Below are 21,829 nucleotides of genomic sequence, written 5' to 3' on the forward strand. Positions count from 1 at the left end.
AGAACTTCAGTAAGAACCTGACATGAAAGGGTGTAAAGCAAAGAAAAATGCCAATTCGAGGCAATTATACTAACACTTCTCCTTTTCTCCTCCCGGTAACTCACATGCTGTTCTTTTTGCAACTTACAGATTGACTGGGCTGAACAATAAACCACTGTGATAAGAGGCACAACGAACCCAAATATAGAGACTCTCCACTGATCAATCAGAGCTCGCAGGAAATGTATAAGTTAGAGATCATATCACATAATGTAAGACATCACCTGCAACTTGAATGTAAGTAAAATACTCTGGAGCACACTGCATGTGCAGTGATCCCAAACTACACACACATGTATATACACGGGGAATATGCCATGGCCCGGGTTATAGCATAGTCATTAAAGAAATCTGATCTTAAATGGCTTTCTTTATATCTGTGAGCATGAGCAAGTGCCAGAGTTCACTTTAAAAACATGACCTAGAACCTAGGCCTGTGTGTGTGTGTGTGTGTGTGTGTGTGTGTGTGTGTGTCAATGACGTAGAGACGAAAACCTGGGGTGTTATAGTTTAGATTTAAAATGCCAGTAAAGATTTCCGATCCTTCAATGCAAGAGACTCTGCTGCTGCTTTGTAATTCTGTAAATTACTACAAAATAAACGCTGAGTTCAGATTTACGGACGGCTAAAAATGTTTGTTAAAGACAGTCCTTTCAAGCTGGTAGTTTGCATTTACAAGGAATGTGGTTAACCAAGTTCTTGCTGAGCGCTAGAAATGCAGTAGCGCTCATGAGAATGAGTAAGCAGATGCAACCCATATTGTAATCCGCTGTAACATTTAGTGGCCCTCATGTGATGTTCACTTTCTGACCTCTGAGCAAGTGAAAATGTTCAACAAACACGTCTAAAAATTAAGAAACACGCTATAGACCTGAATCAATATGTACATTACCACCAGGAATTAAAGGACTTTAGAAGGGTTTTTGTAGTTATTGTTCCTCTCACTGTTTAACCCTTTAAGGTATTAGGGGACATATGTATCTCACAAATAAATGTTCTTATTTCGGCAATGAGGTGCAAGAAAAGGGGTTTAAAATGTATTGACTGGTCACCCTAATTGTCAGTTTCCTCCTTGTGATATTTGAGTCACTCAAATGTATTTTAAGAAAAAACTGTAGAACAACAGGCTTAGTCCCTGGTTTACCTTCAGGGGTTAATACTTTCAGTAAATGTGGAGAAACTCCCCCTGTGGTGGAGTGTCTCGCCCCTTTGATTATTATTATTATTATTATTATTATTATTATTATTATTATTGTTTATGTGCGGGCGGTCAAGCGCCGTCCATCTTATTTACTGTTTGAGACCGGCGAAAAGCTGGTCTTTATATTGTGTAGTCTGTGGGGATCGGGTTAAAACCCCTTCCCTAATACCCTCGTGGGAATGTGGATGGAGCCTAAAGGTAATTATTATATCAAAATAGGAATTTAAGGCTATAAAAAGATGCACTCCAGCCTCATTAGGAAGGAGTGTTTGAGAAGAGATTTAAGTCTGTGAATGAGGATTAAAAACTAAGGAAATAATTGCTGTACGTGCTGGCTAAAAACTAGCATGATATTTTGTTTGTTTGGCCAACGCGCCTTTTGTTTGTGTTGGTTTCGTTTAAATCTTTTATTATCTGTTTATCATTTAATAAATATACTGAGCGCCACGGCTCAGTTATCACCCGCCAATCCTTGTTTTGGAGTCTGTGTTCTTCTGGGTCTTTTCATGTAGTAAAACAAAACATTTTATTCCAAACAAAAAAAAGGAAAGTGTTGGTTGTCAGGTTTTTTCGAGTCGGTGGTGATGGGTTTTCATCCCGGGCGTTATTGCAGTGTTCTTTAGTTTCTTCAGGGAGTTTGAAATGTAGTACTAGTGAGTAAGAAGAGAAGCTAGATATGGAAGCAAATACAATATTGATTTGCAGATATAATAGGCTACAGAACATGCAGGCATTGTGCAAGCTTTTTGAAATACAGTCGACACGCATTTAGGAAGCACCATTGCCGCAATAATCTTTATTTTTTTTAAGATTGTTTTATGACACCATCTGATGCTTTGACAACTTTTGAAAATCTGGAAATGAAACCACACTGTACAACTTGAAGGTTATCAAGCAGAAGTTATATAACTGCACGCAGGTGGAAAGTGGTTGAGGTTTTCTGCAGACAGTTTACCATATCCCTTTCGTTGCAGTGCAATCAATGTAGATAAAGGTTATTGAAATTTACAGAGACCATATATACTACTAAAGCTAAACTAAATAACATTTTTACAATTGTATTTTTGTTTAATGGTTTATAAATCTAAAACTCAATGCAGTTCCTAAATCGAGTCAATTAGGGTTGTTACTTATCGCTAGTTATTATTTAAAGGCTCTTGGTGGGTTTCAGTCCAATGGATTTTGTGTGCTGTACCTGCAGTTTTATACTTTTTTTGTCAAGTCTTAATAAAATGATATTTCCATGCTCAGACTGCGTAACTGATACACTGTTGTTTTTCAGTATCAAGAACATGTGAAGCAAAACAATAATTAGAGGTGTGTAGACATATCTTATAAGGTCTGATTTAAATAAAACTGATTTCTCTTTCATAAAAAGATGTATTTAGTAAGTTGATTACACATTTTTTGGTAATTACCATTTCAGATCATTTACATTCTATTAGATCAGAGCACACTTTTATTTTAAACAAATAAAGGAATTCTGCACCCAAAGTCTATTTTGCTTGATGGATTGCTTTCTTTAATTTAGTGCCTAGGACCTGATGGGTGATAACCCTTTGCATGCATGCAATCTTTAATTTCTTTTGCTTTTTTTCCTGCATTCTTGTCTTTTTGTGTACCTGCCCTTCTCTTCCCCTGAGTATGTCCAGAAAAATGAGTACAAAATTTCCTCTCTAAACTCCTCCCCCTGCCCTGGTAAAGGCACGGCACCCTGGCTCTGCCTGTGTCCGCACTAGCTTCTCCTCATCCATCACCTTGCTGTTGTGTGAATGGCTGTGCGTGCGTGCGTGTGTAATCATCCCTTATAAAAGGAAATCAAGCCCTTTTCATTTTAGGGCTGTTTGTTGATTTTATGTTCATTGTGTCTATCACTGGGGAAACTGAACAGGTATTCATAAATAGCACCACCTGTTGGGTTAATAGTAGTAGTACAGTCTAGAAAGTTAGCCTAGCACAAGCTAACACATTATTAACTAACACATTAGAAAGGCACTAATACCTTTGGCTGTGCCTCATGTGAATCTGGCCTGGGAGACCCAAATGTGTCAGCTTGGATTGGTGAGGGTCTATGGCAAGACTGCAACTCCTAATAAGACACAATCCAGTTTGACCCAGTATGTTAACATACATCATCTGTATAGCTGGTAATGGAACTGTGGTTTACACCTCAGAAAAAAGAAACACAACATTTCTCTGTGGTTCAGAAACCACTGTGCATGATGTCTAAGAGTCACGTAGTCAAAATAACACAATTAACGTGGCTATTGGCTCATCTTTTTTTTTTTTTTTTTTTTTTAATACTATACTCAGTATGAATGTAAAGCTAGTCAAGGCTGTTGTTGAGATCAAACCAATTTGATGCACTACACCATGTGCATGTTTTAAAAACAAACCAGCACACAAAACAGAGAAAATAAAAAGCTAAAGACATGATCTCAATCACAGGGGTTTGATTCCATCCACAGGAGCTTGATTCCATCCTCATGGGCTTGATTCTATCCACCAGGGCAGGGCTTGATTCCAGCCACAGGGACTGTTCATACCGATCTGCTGAGGATATCATGTTAGCTCATGGACAGTCTCCAAGAGGGGAGCATGGTGTACAGACTAGAGAGAATGAGGAGAGGAGAGAGGGTTCTGACACTTCATATATTGGATTGGGGTTTTCTGCACCAGATTGCTGCAGAGCAGTACCATGATGACATGCAAGAGAAGGTGGAAGAGTACATTAGTTTGTGGTCTGCTGCTGTATTGGTTACCAGTATGCCAACCAACACATTTTGAACATTAGCACATTCACCGAATAGCTCAGTTTTTTTGCTCAATGAGAATCAATGAGTTCTTATCTGACAGCTTTTTATAATGATGGATTGTTCCTGTTATACCTGTGTAACAACATATTTCTGTAATATACAGAAAACATTTGGGGAATTGGTGGGAGGCTATGACATGAATGCAGGCTTTGACTAGAGAGAGACTGTTAATTGACTTGGGCTTGTGCAATACAAAACTGAACTTTTTAAATCTGCTGATCTGCTTTACATGAAGTGTCTCTAATTGCTGTCTATTTACTTGTGAGTTACTTATTAAATACATGTGTACTTATACATAATTACAATGTTATAATGCATAGTTACAATGTACTTAATGTGTTAATCTTTTTGCACAATATGCATAAGCACACAATTGTATCAAAAAAAGGTTAGTGTTATAAGTGGGTTGAGGTTAGTTAGGGATAGGACTAGGGTTAAGGTTAGGGTTATATTAGGCAAAATGATTTCCACATTAAGTACATTGTAACTATGCATATTATTCAGAGGAGTAACAGCCAGAAACTATCAAATAAACTAGGAGGTCAGTTGTTTAAATAGTACAATTCCTGGGCTGTTACAGTATCCAGGATCCCTGTCTCTGATTCAAGATGTGTTTGTTTGACCGGACAAACATCTTGATCTTGCCTGAATACAGAAAAAAAATGTGTATATATGTGTGTGTATATATATATGTATATATATATATATATATATATATATATATATATATATATATATATATATATATATATATATATATTGTAAGGTACCAGGGAGGGGGTTAAAATCCTTCCCTGCTAAAAACCTTGTGAGAATGCACATTTGGGTGTTATGGGGTTTAATTGTAATTGTTTTAATGATTTAGTTAATCCTCGGCACCTGATCGTAATTATAAATTAGAGACAGGTGCAGGGTATTTGGGGAGGCAGCCAGACTGATCGGGGCTGCTGAGTGAAGAGCCCGACTGCGTGTGTGTCCAGTCGTATTGAAGGTGAAGTGCTGAGTGAAGAGCCCGACTGCGTGTGTGTCCAGTCGTATTGAAGGTGAAGTGCTGAGTGAAGAGCCCGACTGCGTGTGTGTCCAGTCGTATTGAAGGTGAAGTGCTGAGTGAAGAGCCCGACTGCGTGTGTGTCCAGTCGTATTGAAGGTGAAGTGCTGAGTGAAGAGCCCGACTGCGTGTGTGTCCAGTCGTATTGAAGGTGAAGTGCTGAGTGAAGAGCCTGACTGCATGTGTGTCCAGTCGTATTGAAGGTGAAGTGCTGAGTGAAGAGCCCGACTGCGTGTGTGTCCAGTCGTATTGAAGAGAGTGTTGAGAGAAGCCCGTTTGTGTTTTGGTGTTTGTCAGGTAAACGGCTTAGCCGTCCTGTGTGTGAGTCAGGGATCGGCTGGTGTATAGTGAGAGCTCCAAAACGGAGTTAGGTGTTTGTTTTGTTTATCAAATTGCGCGTCAGCGCTAAAGCAATTCCGATTTCGGTAAGGCCAAGACTACCGGAAAACCCACGAGAGAAATTTTTCCCCGAGTGCGAGGATCACGCAAAGATATATATATATAGATATATATATATATATATATATTATATAATATATATATAATATATATATATATATAGTCGAAAGCTGGTACAACCACATTTCAAGAACTACGTGCAGAAAATCAAGTAACAGTTATATCCAAAACCATAAAACCCCGGTTTTCTCCTACCACAGCTCTCTTAAAAAATAAACATATTTAAATCACTTTTCCTCTACTGTCTCCTCTCTCCTTCTCCTCACTATCTACTTTATAGGCCGTGTCAATTTTATCCTTTTACATACCCAGTGTTATGACCTGTGATTCATTCCCGGGCATGTGCTGAATTCATTCTGATTAGAAAACTATATGCAAGCCTTGTCTGAGAGTTTGATAACCTTTTAATTCAAAGCTTACATAACCATGTAATAACATGGCAATAACTAGGCAAGTAAGGAGGTATTACAATAACTGGTGTAAGTAAAATTAAATGGCACTGCCTTATGCTGTTTTCATGTAATTATACAGTAGTTACCATGTCAGAGCAGGAACCATTGGTAATGTCCCAATTATTACAATCGCAATTAGTTATTCATGCCCTGTAAAGTAAAATATTTCTGAATAGGTCTGTAGCACTGGTCTGTTGAAACATCAATAGCACACAGCTTTCTCTAAGAGGATGCCTTTTTTAAAAGGATGAAATATTCTCAACAATGAAATATGAATCTAAAACAAGATTACTTTGTGTTTAACAGTCATGCAGTTCTAAAAGATATAAATGATTCACTGTGAAAATGCAAAGGCAATAAAAATGTGCATTATAAATACCATATGGGAGATGCTGAAATTGAAGAAGGAATCTATGAAAAAGACCTAGGAGTTTATGCTGACTCAGAACTGACTTTTCTTCTAGACACTGTAGGGAAGCTATAAAAAAAAGCTAACAAAATGCTCAGCTATATAGTAAAAAGTGTTGAATTTAAATAAGGAAGTAATGTTAAAACTTTACAATGCATTAGTAAGACCTCATCTAGAATACGATGTTCAGTTCTGGTCACCTTGCTAGAAAAAGGATATTTCTGCTCTAGAAAGAGTGCAAAGAAGAGCAACTAGAATTATTCCAGGATTAAAAGGCATGTCATATGCAGACAAGTTAAAACAAGACGACGCGCCGATCTGATTTAAGCATTCAGAATTCTAAAAGGTATTGACAATGTCGACCCAAGGGACTATTTCGACCTGAAAAAAGAAACAAGGACCAGGGGTCACAAATGGAGATTAGATAAAGGGGCATTCAGAACAGAAAATAGGAGGCACTTTTTTTTTTTTTTTTTTTTTTTTTACACAGAGAATTGAGAGACTCTGGAACCAATTCCCCAGTAAAGTTTTTGAAGCCGACACCCTGGGATCCTTCAGAAGCTGCTTGATGAGATTCTTGGATCAATAAGCTACTAACAACCGAATGAGCAAGATGGGCTGAATGGCCTCCTCTCGTTTGTAAACTTTCATATGTTCTCATGATTGTTGTTTAAAAATGACTTTTTTAATACTTAACAAATTGAAACAGGTTCTATTTATTTATTTTGGTAACCTTAAGGCCCATTGCAACAAACAAATATCTTACTTTTATTTAAAGACTTGTTACTTCCTTGTTAAAAAAAAAAAAAAAATGCAAATAACATTCCTGTGATCAAACTTACCAGAAATGTTTACCGTCTGTTGACAGAAAACCTGAAAGATTCTCACCCCTATATTGAAAGGCAGGAGGAAACACTGCAGTCTACATCAAGGCGCTGTGTCACATTACAGTGGTACGTTCTGTAAATCACAGATGTACCTACCATTTCATAAAATGAAAATGATTTATTTGATTTTGTTTATATTGATTTTTTTTCTCTGCAAAGCGAAAAGTGGAATGAAAGACATTTTAAATGTAGGTGTAATATTTTGCCTGTGCCGACAAGCTCAGTTACACAGTGTACCAGCAAAGACAGTCCTGTAGTCATGAACAGTGTAGTGTTGCTACCTGAAGATGTGTGCTTCTGCTATTGTAGAGGTTTGTTCTCTAAAGTGAAGATGTTCAAGTTAACAGTTAATGGCAGTGATTAGTTTGGTGTCAGAGTAGCGTCTAATGTTGCAATGTAACCCTACAGTGCAGTACATGGTAAAACAAAAACAAAATATATCCTAGGTGTCAAAACATTTTTGAAATTCAACACCTGCACCAACTACAGCAACATACTACAGCAAGTATGTTATTACTTTTATCAGAATGATACTGGTAAAATTATTTTCGGTTTAGAATATACCGATACAAAGATACGTCAGATTTTCTGTATTTCACCAAGATACTCAACTCCATTGATTCTCTATGGCCGGGGTGTCTAACTCAGCTCCTGGAAGGCCACAGTGTCTTCTGAATTTCGTTCCACCCGAGCTCTCAATTACTTAATTTGTCTAATTATTATATTAATTGAACTGCTTTAACACTTCTCTCCAGGCCTCAGTTTCACAGGTTGTCTAACTTGAATCAAGTGCATTTTTTAAATCATCAACTGTAAAGACATTGAAAAAACATTAAACACATCCAATTGAACAAATAATGAGATCAATTAAGTTAACTGAGAGCTGAAGTTGGATTGAAAACCTGAAGACCCTGTGGCCCTCGAGGACTGGAGTTTGACCCCTCTGCTCTATGGGGACCTCTGCCACGCTGCTCACAAAGGGTTGTGGGATATAGAGAGCTTGGGAGAAGATTTTCTATTGACAGTCATGGAGGGGTGTTGGACTGAGCTGCTTTCAGCTTATTTTATCGATGTTTAAAAATATAAAAAACTTGTGAAGTCAAATTTCTATTTGTCCAGATGAAAAACATAGTAATGACAACACACAGTAATCTTTTGAAAATCACTTTCTGAATGATATAGGTGTATTCATAAAACAAGATGAGCGTCTCACACAGTACTAGAGTAGACGGGTGCAATCATAAAACAGATTTATTGGTATTAGCCATCAGTTTGTATATTTTTATTACTGTGACTTATCTGTAAATAAGAAAACAATACATGAATTAAACAAGAATGGCAGAAGTAAAGGCTGAGTTGAGAATCTTGGTATAGAATATCCTTTGTGTAAGTGTTGCATGTCTCAGACTCATGTGTTCTATTGTACTACCGATCCACCTGTGCACACTTATTCTGTTCGAGTCATATCACAGCTGTACCGTTGTACTGTTGTAATGGTATGTTGTCACAATGTAGTACGTGTGCCAAAACTTGACCCATGTAATGTTAGAAGGTGGTACACTCTCACATTGAAAGTGGTACCCTGTCAGATTTTGGTTTACAGGTGCAATCAATTGATGGGTTGTGTTTTCCTATTGTCAAACAGAGGTACATTTGCCATTAATTGTAGATTTTTTTTGCAACCTTAAACTGGAAACAGACAATCAATTTCTCTAAAAAGAAAAAACAAACAGTCAACAAAATGAGAAGTCCACCGCAAAGTTGCAGAAAGACCCAATGTATTGCATTGGATAAATATTCGCATACTATTTATGTTAATGTAGGAAAAAATATATAAATTAATCTTAAAAAGATGTAAAAGACTGAAAACAGCATAACGTACCAGATTTGAAAGGGAGCTTCCCTGCTTTCTTAGTGGAAGTTGTCTAGGTATCCACAAGCAAGTGTAGTACGCTGCGTATTAGTTTTTAAACTCGTACCTAAAAATAACACTGCACCAGTATGAAACGTGCTCGTCTGGTTCGTATGGATACAGTTATACTGGTACGACGCAGGTAACAACTCCAGCGTGAACAGGCATTGCGATACTGTTCTGCAACGATACCAGTATAAAAATGCAAGTGTGAGCAGGGCTATGTTTAAAAAGGCACAAGTTAAAAAGGAGTCAATTAACTTCCCATCAAGTACAATAAAGACTTACTTACTGACCAGAATAAAGCACATAATCACTCTCTCAATGCCACCTTAAGCTACTTAGAAAAACAGAAGAAAAAACACTTGCTGGATACCTTATCTTACAGGAGAGATTATGATTATGATACCAGAGAGATCCGGAATCAAAAGTTTAACCGTGAACACTTTATTCGCTAATATCACTGGGCTTCTCCCTCTTAGCAATTACACCCTGAGGGTCATCGCTCTGGCTGCAGACAGGGTAACAGGAGGAGACACAGTAACAATAGTGACATTTACAAGCGAGTTTGGTGACAACAAAAAAAAAAACTTCTACGAAAGAGACAGCCATTGCAACATTTACCCAATTAATTTCAGTGGCATAACTCGACCTGTCATAACAGACTTTCATTTAAACAAAGAAAAAAACAAATCATTAAAAAACACACACACTGCTTAATTGTATTTCATAATTTCTCACTCAAAGCAGGGGCTGAGATTTAAGTAGAAATATGTATGTAGATTTGTGCATATCAGTCAGTGCCATTTAAATCAAATAGCCTGGATAAAGGTATGTGAACTGAGACAAATACATGGAAGTTGTGATTTTACAAATTACCTTAATTTCACTGCAATAGAATGTCTACAGCATGCTTGATTTCTGAATGGGTTGCATATGTGAAATGAACAAGTCTAGCCATAACCAGACCTGTTTCAAAGCTGTTGTTTCTTTATTGCAGATAAAAAGGTATACTGAGCAGTATCTTGCAGACAACAGGTTCCATTTAACTTAGAAAGGACAAAGATGAAAAAATCATTGAGCCTCAACAAACATTACAGCACTGGACAGTCTCAGGAAAACCATTACTTCACTATCAGAGTGCCAAGAAAATACACATGGACATTTATTTTATTGATCTCTTACTCTGTTTTCAAACTGTTCACTTTAATTTCTATTTTTAATATAATAATATAATTCATGTTGTAACACTAACATGGAGGGGTCTATCTATCTTAATAACCTAAAAAGAGGCAGATTTTAAAAACGCCAAACCAGACTGAATGCATTGGTTTGAAGCTGTGCAGTGAATGACCTGCTTCTGTGTGCAGGTCAGTTTATTTTTATTAAGCAAGACAGTTGAAATCAGTTTCGTCTGTCCAATCACTTTGTGTCTGGTTTCTCTCTGTATATAGAGTGAATTGAAATCAGAGTGTTATCAAAGAAAAGTCCAGTGGCCGAGCAGTGCATGCTGCTTATAGACTATTGCCAATGGACTGGTCACACTTTGTATGAAGGGTCTCTAATTACTGTGTATTTACATAGTAGCCACTTAATAAATACACGAGTGCTTGCACATAATTACAATGTTATTAGGCATAGTTACAAAGTACCAATGTGTAAATATTTGCTTGATATATGTAAGTACACAATTGTATCAGAAAAGGGTTAGGGTTATTTGGTACAAAAGGGTTTGTGCGTTAACTGTAACTATGCATATGGGTGTGGTTTATTCTGTTTGTATTTAATTACACTGTTCTTGTATATTCTTTCATATTTGTTCATCGGTTTTGCATATATTACATGTATATTGTGTTTATTTGTAGTGTGGGGACAGGGTTGTGAATACACTTTTACACGCTTTGTGAAAATGCTGCTCATTTATAGGCTTAGTTCCTTCCCATTGTGCAAGTCCACTGAAGTAATAATTTAAATTGCAATGACCTATAAATAATTAACCTGCTTAGGATAACTTCTTCCCTTCTGTTTTGTCCTGGTTAATTTTATAAAACCCTCTCCCTCTATCTGCCATCCATAAACTTTAACACACTGCACTACACGCCACCCTCTCTTGTAAAAACCAGACCCCTGCGTTTACTATTTCACATTCTTTCGTGTCAATCACTGCCAGAGTTGTAGACACTGAAGTACTAGTAGTGGTGGCTGATATCATGCGGTGCTTGTGCACAACGTACCGTCAAAAGTGTGTTCTTGTTGACTGCACTGTAACAGTAAATACATTGTAAACTCTCAATGAGACGACACTGAAGAGCTACCTTCAGATGCTACACCCCAATTAGACTTCTGCTTCATTCAAGAATACAAAGATTCCAATCAGAGACAGTCTACAGTGCTGTCTTCTGTTCAGATCTCCATGGACATGCTTCTGTGTTACGTGTTGTTTACTGGATTACCAATCCGGAATGTTTTCTATGTATAATATTACACTGTACATACATAGATATGTACGTGTAACAGAACGGCATCTTTCAAAGACATACTCTAAATTCAAGGCATTGCACAATATAGTTGATGAACATAAACTTTTACTTTTGTTTTCAACACCAAATAATCTGAGAAGAAAAGTTAGAGAAGAAATGTAAAACCCAGCTTGCTTTAAGCTGCTCCCATGCTATTTAACTTCCAGAACCTCCCCATTGTGTCCCCAGCTGGTTAAACTTGTTTCAGTAATTGAATGATGCCTGCCAATTAGCCGATGAGTAGAATGAAACGAAGCAGGGAGTGGTGCTGAAAGCAGGGCACAGTCTATCTGGGAAAAGTTAAGCTCTCTACAGTACCTTTAAAGAAAGGGCAGCACTGAGAATGATTCAGGTTTTAGATTTGGTGAGGAATAGTAAGAACCCCTTCAATTTCAGCCAGTGGTGTAGTGGTAAATAAAGAAAGTGGGTAAGCTGCGCTATTTTGTGCTCAAGGCCAGGCAGCGGCATGGTAATAACAGGTTGACTACAGGTAGTTGTCTTAAAGCATTGTACAGGCTGTTAAGCAGTCTGCGGTTGTAACCAACCCGTACATAATGTATGAAGAACGATGCTTGAAATCACGTGGTATCTAACACTCCCTACGGGCACTTGTAAACAAACTAAACTTTAGTTGGGAAACCAAGGGTGGGAGTTAAGCTTGTTCTTCATACAACAATATGAGGTAGATTACTTACTTCACATGCAAAGTGTGCAAACTAAATAATTAACAGTTCAATTCTATGTGAATGTGTTACAACTTAGTACCGTGAAAGGAAAATGCAACTGGAATTATACTCAGAGGTTCCTTGAAGCTTAGACTTCCACTGGTTTGGAAGCTTAATCTGTTGAAGTGTCCAATACAAAAGGCTCACCTCTCAGCAACAAAGCCTTCAATCCAACTGTGGCAGGCTTGCAAGTGGATAGAGGCCCAGAGACAGACTGCAGTTCAAAAAAATAACTTATTATAAATAAACACAAAAATGAAAGGGCACAAGGGCCAAAACAAAGTGATTTAAACACAAAAAGAAAGACAAAAAAACAAAACTTACAAAAATAACAATTTCTAGGCTGGGCAATGCCTTCACTGGATTCAAACTTTCCAAAAAACCAACCTGCTTCCTCAGCTCCCTCTTCTTTAATGGGAAGCAGAGGCCCTCCTTTTATGTCAGGTGGCTGGATGCTGATTGATCGTTAAACTAATCATCTAATCAACCCCAGCCACCTGAACACAATGAACCCAGGCAGGTAGGGGAATTTAACCCCATCCCTGCCAATTTCTAAAGAGCAGAGCTGTGCTCTGCCACACCAACGTTGGATCAAACTCAACAAAGTCAATAAAGCTTTCAATTCTCGATAGAATCAACAAACAGCTGCAATAAAGTCTCCAGTCCTCAGTATAGGATCCACAACAGCGCACCGTCTGCTCTGTTCTCTTCGCTGAATGTTTAGTTATGCAGGTAGCAGGGCACGGTTTCTTTTGGATACTGTGGTTTTGGGTGTACAGCAGACCCAGACTGGTTTGTCTGATAACAGTCGCTGGAAGTTTTACGGCAGTCATCCAGCCGGGCCTCAGTCTCGTTGCTTGTGGTCATTGATTCGCTTGCAGCTTACTTCCTTGTCTTGGGTCTGTTTTTAGGCAGAGTACCAGAGTTGCAGCTTTGCTTGGCAGAGTGACAGCACCTTGTTCAGCATTTGATTTGTGTAAAATGTTTAGCTTGGATATTTATAGTCTTTTCACTCTGCTAAACAGCCACTTTCATGAGATCATTTGCGTATCTTGCCTTTTTTTAAACTCCCAGTACTTTTCCACTGAAACATCACCAGTTTATGTCTTCCTTGCATCAAAATGATTGTTGTTACACATGTGAATTATCTGTACATAATTCAACTGTCCTTACAGCCTAATCCAGTTCAGGCGCCACCTAGCCCCAGTTACCTCGTTCAGTAGGTCACATAGTTCAGTATGTCTGCAAGAAAGAGGTCCTCTTCTCAAGACACAGGAGTTTGCCCTGTTTCTCGAGACACAGTTTCATTAATTAATCCAGCTACATTTCCAATACCCGTTCATGTATTATTGTCATATTCAGGGAATATGTCTCACAAAATTGTTGTGTTAACGTCAACCCGAGTAACCTAATGCTTACTAGAATACTGTAGTAGGTTAAAATAGAAAAAAAATCATTGAATGATAATTTATTATTACATAATTATTATGATTTTATTATTATGACGTGTGTGTGTGTGTGTGTGTTTGAAGTGTGACATTTACTTGGTTTAGAACCAACTAATTGGTTTCCAGTTTAGTATGTAATAGTTTTGTAGTGTAATACTGGTTTCACCATTATCCTGATTCCATGAGTTGTGGCCAATTAGAACTTAATAGTGCTGAACTCTATATTCAACTATCTTGTTGCTGCTAATTGTTACTCCCTTGTACTAAACTCTATATTTAACTGTCTAATTGCTGTTAATTGTTACACCATTGCTACTAATTGTAACTCCCCCTCCTGAATTCTCTATTTAATTATCTTGATGCTGCTAACTGTTACTCCCTTGTACTAAATGTTATATTTAACTATACCTCATTGCTGGTATTTGCAAGTTTTCTACATTTGATGCATAGGCTATAACCAGTAACTGATTGGTAAAGAGATCACCACAACATCCATAGCCCTTAGTTGGAGTGCACCAAATGGCAATGCCATTGGCTACAGGGTTGAAACAATAGGCAATCCAGCCAAAAATCTAACTGTGAACACTTTATTCACTGGCATAACTGGACTGGTACCTGGTAACAATTACACACTGAGGGTTATTGCTCTGGCTGGAGATAATGTTACGGAAGGGGATGCAGTGACAATCTCAAGATTTACAAGTGAGTTTACAAAACTTTTCATTGCTGAATACATCCTTGATTTTTAAAAATATAATTTAAAACTGTTATCTTTACTAATTTGACAACATTTTATAATGTATTGCTTTACAAAATAATAAACATCATTCCTTCTTGTATAGTTATACATAGTTTGCATATGATTGTACACAGCATATCTTGAATGAACGAAACTTCTCTGTTATGTTTCTACAGAGCCTGATATCATTGCCAATTTGACTACCAGTGCCATCACCACAACATCCATAGCCCTTAGTTGGAGTGCACCAAATGGCAATGCCATTGGCTACAGGGTTGAAACAATAGGCAATCCAGCCAAAAATCTAACTGTGAACACTTTATTCACTGGCATAACTGGACTGGTACCTGGTAACAATTACACACTGAGGGTTATTGCTCTGGCTGGAGATAATGTTACGGAAGGGGATGCAGTGACAATCTCAAGATTTACAAGTGAGTTTACAAAACTTTTCATTGCTGAATACATCCTTGATTTTTAAAAATATAATTTAAAACTGTTATCTTTACTAATTTGACAACATTTTATAATGTATTGCTTTACAAAATAATAAACATCATTCCTTCTTGTATAGTTATACATAGTTTGCATATGATTGTACACAGCATATCTTGAATGAACGAAACTTCTCTGTTATGTTTCTACAGAGCCTGATATCATTGCCAATTTGACTACCAGTGCCATCACCACAACATCCATAGCCCTTAGTTGGAGTGCACCAAATGGCAATGCCATTGGCTACAGGGTTGAAACAATAGGCAATCCAGCCAAAAATCTAACTGTGAACACTTTATTCACTATAACTGGACTGGTACCTGGTAACAATTACACACTGAGGGTTATTGCTCTGGCTGGAGATAATGTTACGGAAGGGGATGCAGTGACAATCTCAAGATTTACACACTGAGGGTTATTGCTCTTCATTGCTGAGATACATGTTATTTTTAAAAGGGGATGTTATCTTTGACAATTTCAAGATTTATAAGTATTGCTTTACAAAATAAACATCATTCCTTCTTGTATAGTTATACATAGTTTGCATATGATTGTACACAGCATATCTTGAATGAACGAAACTTCTCTGTTATGTTTTAAAAGCCTGATATCATTGCCAATTTGACTTAGTGCCATCACCACAACATCCATAGCCCTTAGTTGGAGTGCAATTGGCTACAGGGGTGCAACAAATGGCTTTAATGCCATCATTCCTTCTTGAAACAGTAGGCAATCCAGCCAAAAATCTATACTGTGAACACTTTATTCACTGCATAACTGGACTGGTACCTGGTAACAATTACACACTGAGGGTTATTGCTCTGGCTGGAGATAATGTTACGGAAGGGGATGCAGTGACAATCTCAAGATTTACAAGTGAGTTTACAAAACTTTTCATTGCTGAATACATCCTTGATTTTTAAAAATATAATTTAAAACTGTTATCTTTACTAATTTGACAACATTTTATAATGTATTGCTTTACAAAATAATAAACATCATTCCTTCTTGTATAGTTATACATAGTTTGCATATGATTGTACACAGCATATCTTGAATGAACGAAACTTCTCTGTTATGTTTCTACAGAGCCTGATATCATTGCCAATTTGACTACCAGTGCCATCACCACAACATCCATAGCCCTTAGTTGGAGTGCACCAAATGGCAATGCCATTGGCTACAGGGTTGAAACAATAGGCAATCCAGCCAAAAATCTAACTGTGAACACTTTATTCACTGGCATAACTGGACTGGTACCTGGTAACAATTACACACTGAGGGTTATTGCTCTGGCTGGAGATAATGTTACGGAAGGGGATGCAGTGACAATCTCAAGATTTACAAGTGAGTTTACAAAACTTTTCATTGCTGAATACATCCTTGATTTTTAAAAATATAATTTAAAACTGTTATCTTTACTAATTTGACAACATTTTATAATGTATTGCTTTACAAAATAATAAACATCATTCCTTCTTGTATAGTTATACATAGTTTGCATATGATTGTACACAGCATATCTTGAATGAACGAAACTTCTCTGTTATGTTTCTACAGAGCCTGATATCATTGCCAATTTGACTACCAGTGCCATCACCACAACATCCATAGCCCTTAGTTGGAGTGCACCAAATGGCAATGCCATTGGCTACAGGGTTGAAACAATAGGCAATCCAGCCAAAAATCTAACTGTGAACACTTTATTCACTGGCATAACTGGACTGGTACCTGGTAACAATTACACACTGAGGGTTATTGCTCTGGCTGGAGATAATGTTACGGAAGGGGATGCAGTGACAATCTCAAGATTTACAAGTGAGTTTACAAAACTTTTCATTGCTGAATACATCCTTGATTTTTAAAAATATAATTTAAAACTGTTATCTTTACTAATTTGACAACATTTTATAATGTATTGCTTTACAAAATAATAAACATCATTCCTTCTTGTATAGTTATACATAGTTTGCATATGATTGTACACAGCATATCTTGAATGAACGAAACTTCTCTGTTATGTTTCTACAGAGCCTGATATCATTGCCAATTTGACTACCAGTGCCATCACCACAACATCCATAGCCCTTAGTTGGAGTGCACCAAATGGCAATGCCATTGGCTACAGGGTTGAAACAATAGGCAATCCAGCCAAAAATCTAACTGTGAACACTTTATTCACTGGCATAACTGGACTGGTACCTGGTAACAATTACACACTGAGGGTTATTGCTCTGGCTGGAGATAATGTTACGGAAGGGGATGCAGTGACAATCTCAAGATTTACAAGTGAGTTTACAAAACTTTTCATTGCTGAATACATCCTTGATTTTTAAAAATATAATTTAAAACTGTTATCTTTACTAATTTGACAACATTTTATAATGTATTGCTTTACAAAATAATAAACATCATTCCTTCTTGTATAGTTATACATAGTTTGCATATGTTTGCATATGATTGTACACAGCATATCTTGAATGAACGAAACTTCTCTGTTATGTTTCTACAGAGCCTGATATCATTGCCAATTTGACTACCAGTGCCATCACCACAACATCCATAGCCCTTAGTTGGAGTGCACCAAATGGCAATGCCATTGGCTACAGGGTTGAAACAATAGGCAATCCAGCCAAAAATCTAACTGTGAACACTTTATTCACTGGCATAACTGGACTGGTACCTGGTAACAATTACACACTGAGGGTTATTGCTCTGGCTGGAGATAATGTTACGGAAGGGGATGCAGTGACAATCTCAAGATTTACAAGTGAGTTTACAAAACTTTTCATTGCTGAATACATCCTTGATTTTTAAAAATATAATTTAAAACTGTTATCTTTACTAATTTGACAACATTTTATAATGTATTGCTTTACAAAATAATAAACATCATTCCTTCTTGTATAGTTATACATAGTTTGCATATGATTGTACACAGCATATCTTGAATGAACGAAACTTCTCTGTTATGTTTCTACAGAGCCTGATATCATTGCCAATTTGACTACCAGTGCCATCACCACAACATCCATAGCCCTTAGTTGGAGTGCACCAAATGGCAATGCCATTGGCTACAGGGTTGAAACAATAGGCAATCCAGCCAAAAATCTAACTGTGAACACTTTATTCACTGGCATAACTGGACTGGTACCTGGTAACAATTACACACTGAGGGTTATTGCTCTGGCTGGAGATAATGTTACGGAAGGGGATGCAGTGACAATCTCAAGATTTACAAGTGAGTTTACAAAACTTTTCATTGCTGAATACATCCTTGATTTTTAAAAATATAATTTAAAACTGTTATCTTTACTAATTTGACAACATTTTATAATGTATTGCTTTACAAAATAATAAACATCATTCCTTCTTGTATAGTTATACATAGTTTGCATATGATTGTACACAGCATATCTTGAATGAACGAAACTTCTCTGTTATGTTTCTACAGAGCCTGATATCATTGCCAATTTGACTACCAGTGCCATCACCACAACATCCATAGCCCTTAGTTGGAGTGCACCAAATGGCAATGCCATTGGCTACAGGGTTGAAACAATAGGCAATCCAGCCAAAAATCTAACTGTGAACACTTTATTCACTGGCATAACTGGACTGGTACCTGGTAACAATTACACACTGAGGGTTATTGCTCTGGCTGGAGATAATGTTACGGAAGGGGATGCAGTGACAATCTCAAGATTTACAAGTGAGTTTACAAAACTTTTCATTGCTGAATACATCCTTGATTTTTAAAAATATAATTTAAAACTGTTATCTTTACTAATTTGACAACATTTTATAATGTATTGCTTTACAAAATAATAAACATCATTCCTTCTTGTATAGTTATACATAGTTTGCATATGATTGTACACAGCATATCTTGAATGAACGAAACTTCTCTGTTATGTTTCTACAGAGCCTGATATCATTGCCAATTTGACTACCAGTGCCATCACCACAACATCCATAGCCCTTAGTTGGAGTGCACCAAATGGCAATGCCATTGGCTACAGGGTTGAAACAATAGGCAATCCAGCCAAAAATCTAACTGTGAACACTTTATTCACTGGCATAACTGGACTGGTACCTGGTAACAATTACACACTGAGGGTTATTGCTCTGGCTGGAGATAATGTTACGGAAGGGGATGCAGTGACAATCTCAAGATTTACAAGTGAGTTTACAAAACTTTTCATTGCTGAATACATCCTTGATTTTTAAAAATATAATTTAAAACTGTTATCTTTACTAATTTGACAACATTTTATAATGTATTGCTTTACAAAATAATAAACATCATTCCTTCTTGTATAGTTATACATAGTTTGCATATGATTGTACACAGCATATCTTGAATGAACGAAACTTCTCTGTTATGTTTCTACAGAGCCTGATATCATTGCCAATTTGACTACCAGTGCCATCACCACAACATCCATAGCCCTTAGTTGGAGTGCACCAAATGGCAATGCCATTGGCTACAGGGTTGAAACAATAGGCAATCCAGCCAAAAATCTAACTGTGAACACTTTATTCACTGGCATAACTGGACTGGTACCTGGTAACAATTACACACTGAGGGTTATTGCTCTGGCTGGAGATAATGTTACGGAAGGGGATGTTACCAGCTTGACTGCTAACACCATCACCAGAACATACATAACCCTCAGCTGGAGTGCACCTCGAGGACATGCACAAGTATACAGGGTTGAAGCAATAGGAACTCCAAACAAAACTGTTACAGTGGACACTTTATTCGCTAATATCACTGGGCTTCTCCCTCTTAGCAATTACACCCTGAGGGTCATCGCTCTGGCTGCAGACAGGGTAACAGGAGGAGACACAGTAACAATAGTGACATTTACAAGTGAGTTTGGTGACAACAAAAAAAAACTTCTACGAAAGAGACAGCCATTGCAACATTTGGCTATTTTACAGTAAGTACGTAAAAGTCTTTCTGTCAGGCTTTAAGAGGTTTGTTTTATGATTTCTGCAGGTGGGCTGGATGCTACTCTGAGAATGCAGTTATCTGTTTCTGCATCAGCCACAAAAGAAGAAAAGGAACTGGAAAGCATTATTTTACCAAAGGTACTGTAGGCGGTTATTCTTGATCTAATTAATTTCAGTGGCATAACTCTACCTGTCACAACAGACTTCGTCATTTAAAAAAAAAAAAAAAAAAAAAAACAGATCATTAAAAATCACACACACTGCTTAATTGTATTTCATAATTTCTCACTGAAAGCAGGGGCTGAGATTTAAGTAGAAATATGTATGTAGATTTGTGCATATCAGTCAGTGCCATTTAAATCAAATAGCCTGGATAAAGGTATGTGAACCGAGACAAATACATGGAAGTTGTGATTTTACAAATTACCTTAATTTCACTGCAATAGAATGTGTACAGCATGCTTGATTTCTGAATGGGTTGCATATGTGAAATGAACAAGTCTAGCCATAACCAGACCTGTTTCAAAGCTGTTGTTTCTTTATTGCAGATAAAAAGGTATATTGAGCAGTATCTTGCAGACAACAGGTTTACTTTAAATTGGAAAGGACTAAGAAGAAAAGTTAATTGAGCCTCAACAAACATTACAGCACTGGACAGTCGCAGGAAAACCATTACTTCACTATCAGAGTGCCAAGAAAATACACATGGACAATTTATTTTATTGATCTCTTACTCTATGTTTTCAAACTGTTCACTTTAATTTCTATTTTTAATATAATAATATAATTCATGTTGTAACACTAACATGGAGGGTTCTGTCTATCTTAATAACCTAAAAAGAGGCGAATTTTAAAAACGCCAAACCAGACTGAATGCATTGGTTTGAAGCTGTGCAGTGAATGATAGCCTTCTGTGTGCATTGTATTATTATTATTATTATTATTATTATTATTATTATTATTATTATTATTATTATTATTATTATTCGTTTTAATTGTTTAAAATAAAACATTATTTACTCTACCTGTGGGCTCATTGTGTGTCTGTCCCAGGTCCTGCTCGTTAGGCTGTTTCATCCGTACCTACCAGTGAAACGTTAATTAGCTTTTTTGTGCCCCTTGTGGATAAACAAGAAAGCTATAATATTTTCATTTAACGTTAGATGGTGGTACTGTAAGGTATCGTACCATTTGCCATTCAAACGATCGTCCATGATATTATACACTTATGTTTTATTGATAAACACATTTCATCAGAAAGGAACTTGACAGGCCAAGAAAAATTTAAAAAATATATACTGAGAAAAATAATCGGAGCTTGTTAACTCACCACTGACTTTCAAAATATTCACTCTCCGTACCCTCTGTGATCAGGAAACTTTTTCTCAAACACGAGTACAATATCATGGAGTGACATCTCTGGTGGCTGCAGAGCTATTTTGAGAAGGGACGTGAACATTTCAAGCCCTATAAAAGTGGCATCGTTTTTTATTTAAACAAAAAAAAGTGTGCACTTCTGTACCCTTTGTGAAAATGCTGTTCGTTTTTACGCAGCCCTTAGTTCCTTCCCACTGTGCAAGTCCACTGAAGTAGTAATGAAACTGTAATGACCTATAAATAATTAACCTAGTTAGCATAACTTCCTCCCTTCCCTGGTTAATTTTATAATATCCTCCCCCTCTCTTTTCCCTTCATCTCGCTTTATCTGCCATCCATAACTC

The 21,829-nt window shown here is 37.0% G+C and overlaps 1 protein-coding gene and 1 long non-coding RNA gene across 2 annotated transcripts; both read left to right on the top strand.

Moving 5' to 3' along the window:
- The first annotated feature begins 14,399 nt into the window (after nucleotides 1-14,399).
- Nucleotides 14,400-15,448, top strand: LOC121327044. The gene is made up of 3 exons (XR_005951524.1): nucleotides 14,400-14,617; nucleotides 14,831-15,088; nucleotides 15,302-15,448. It is a non-coding gene; the product is annotated as an uncharacterized LOC121327044 (long non-coding RNA).
- Nucleotides 15,449-15,841: 393 nt separating this feature from the next.
- On the top strand, nucleotides 15,842-20,987 carry LOC121326610 (receptor-type tyrosine-protein phosphatase eta-like). The gene is made up of 12 exons (XM_041269939.1): nucleotides 15,842-16,025; nucleotides 16,239-16,496; nucleotides 16,710-16,967; nucleotides 17,181-17,438; nucleotides 17,662-17,919; nucleotides 18,133-18,390; nucleotides 18,604-18,861; nucleotides 19,075-19,332; nucleotides 19,546-19,553; nucleotides 19,776-20,025; nucleotides 20,155-20,246; nucleotides 20,657-20,987. Exons 1-12 carry the CDS (start codon nucleotides 15,842-15,844, stop codon nucleotides 20,735-20,737), a joined length of 2,421 nt encoding a protein of 806 aa, XP_041125873.1. The 3' UTR covers nucleotides 20,738-20,987.
- The last annotated feature ends 842 nt before the right edge of the window (nucleotides 20,988-21,829 follow it).

This window comes from Polyodon spathula, chromosome 14 (assembly GCF_017654505.1).
Source record: "Polyodon spathula isolate WHYD16114869_AA chromosome 14, ASM1765450v1, whole genome shotgun sequence".
Classification (NCBI taxonomy): Eukaryota; Metazoa; Chordata; class Actinopteri; order Acipenseriformes; family Polyodontidae; genus Polyodon; species Polyodon spathula.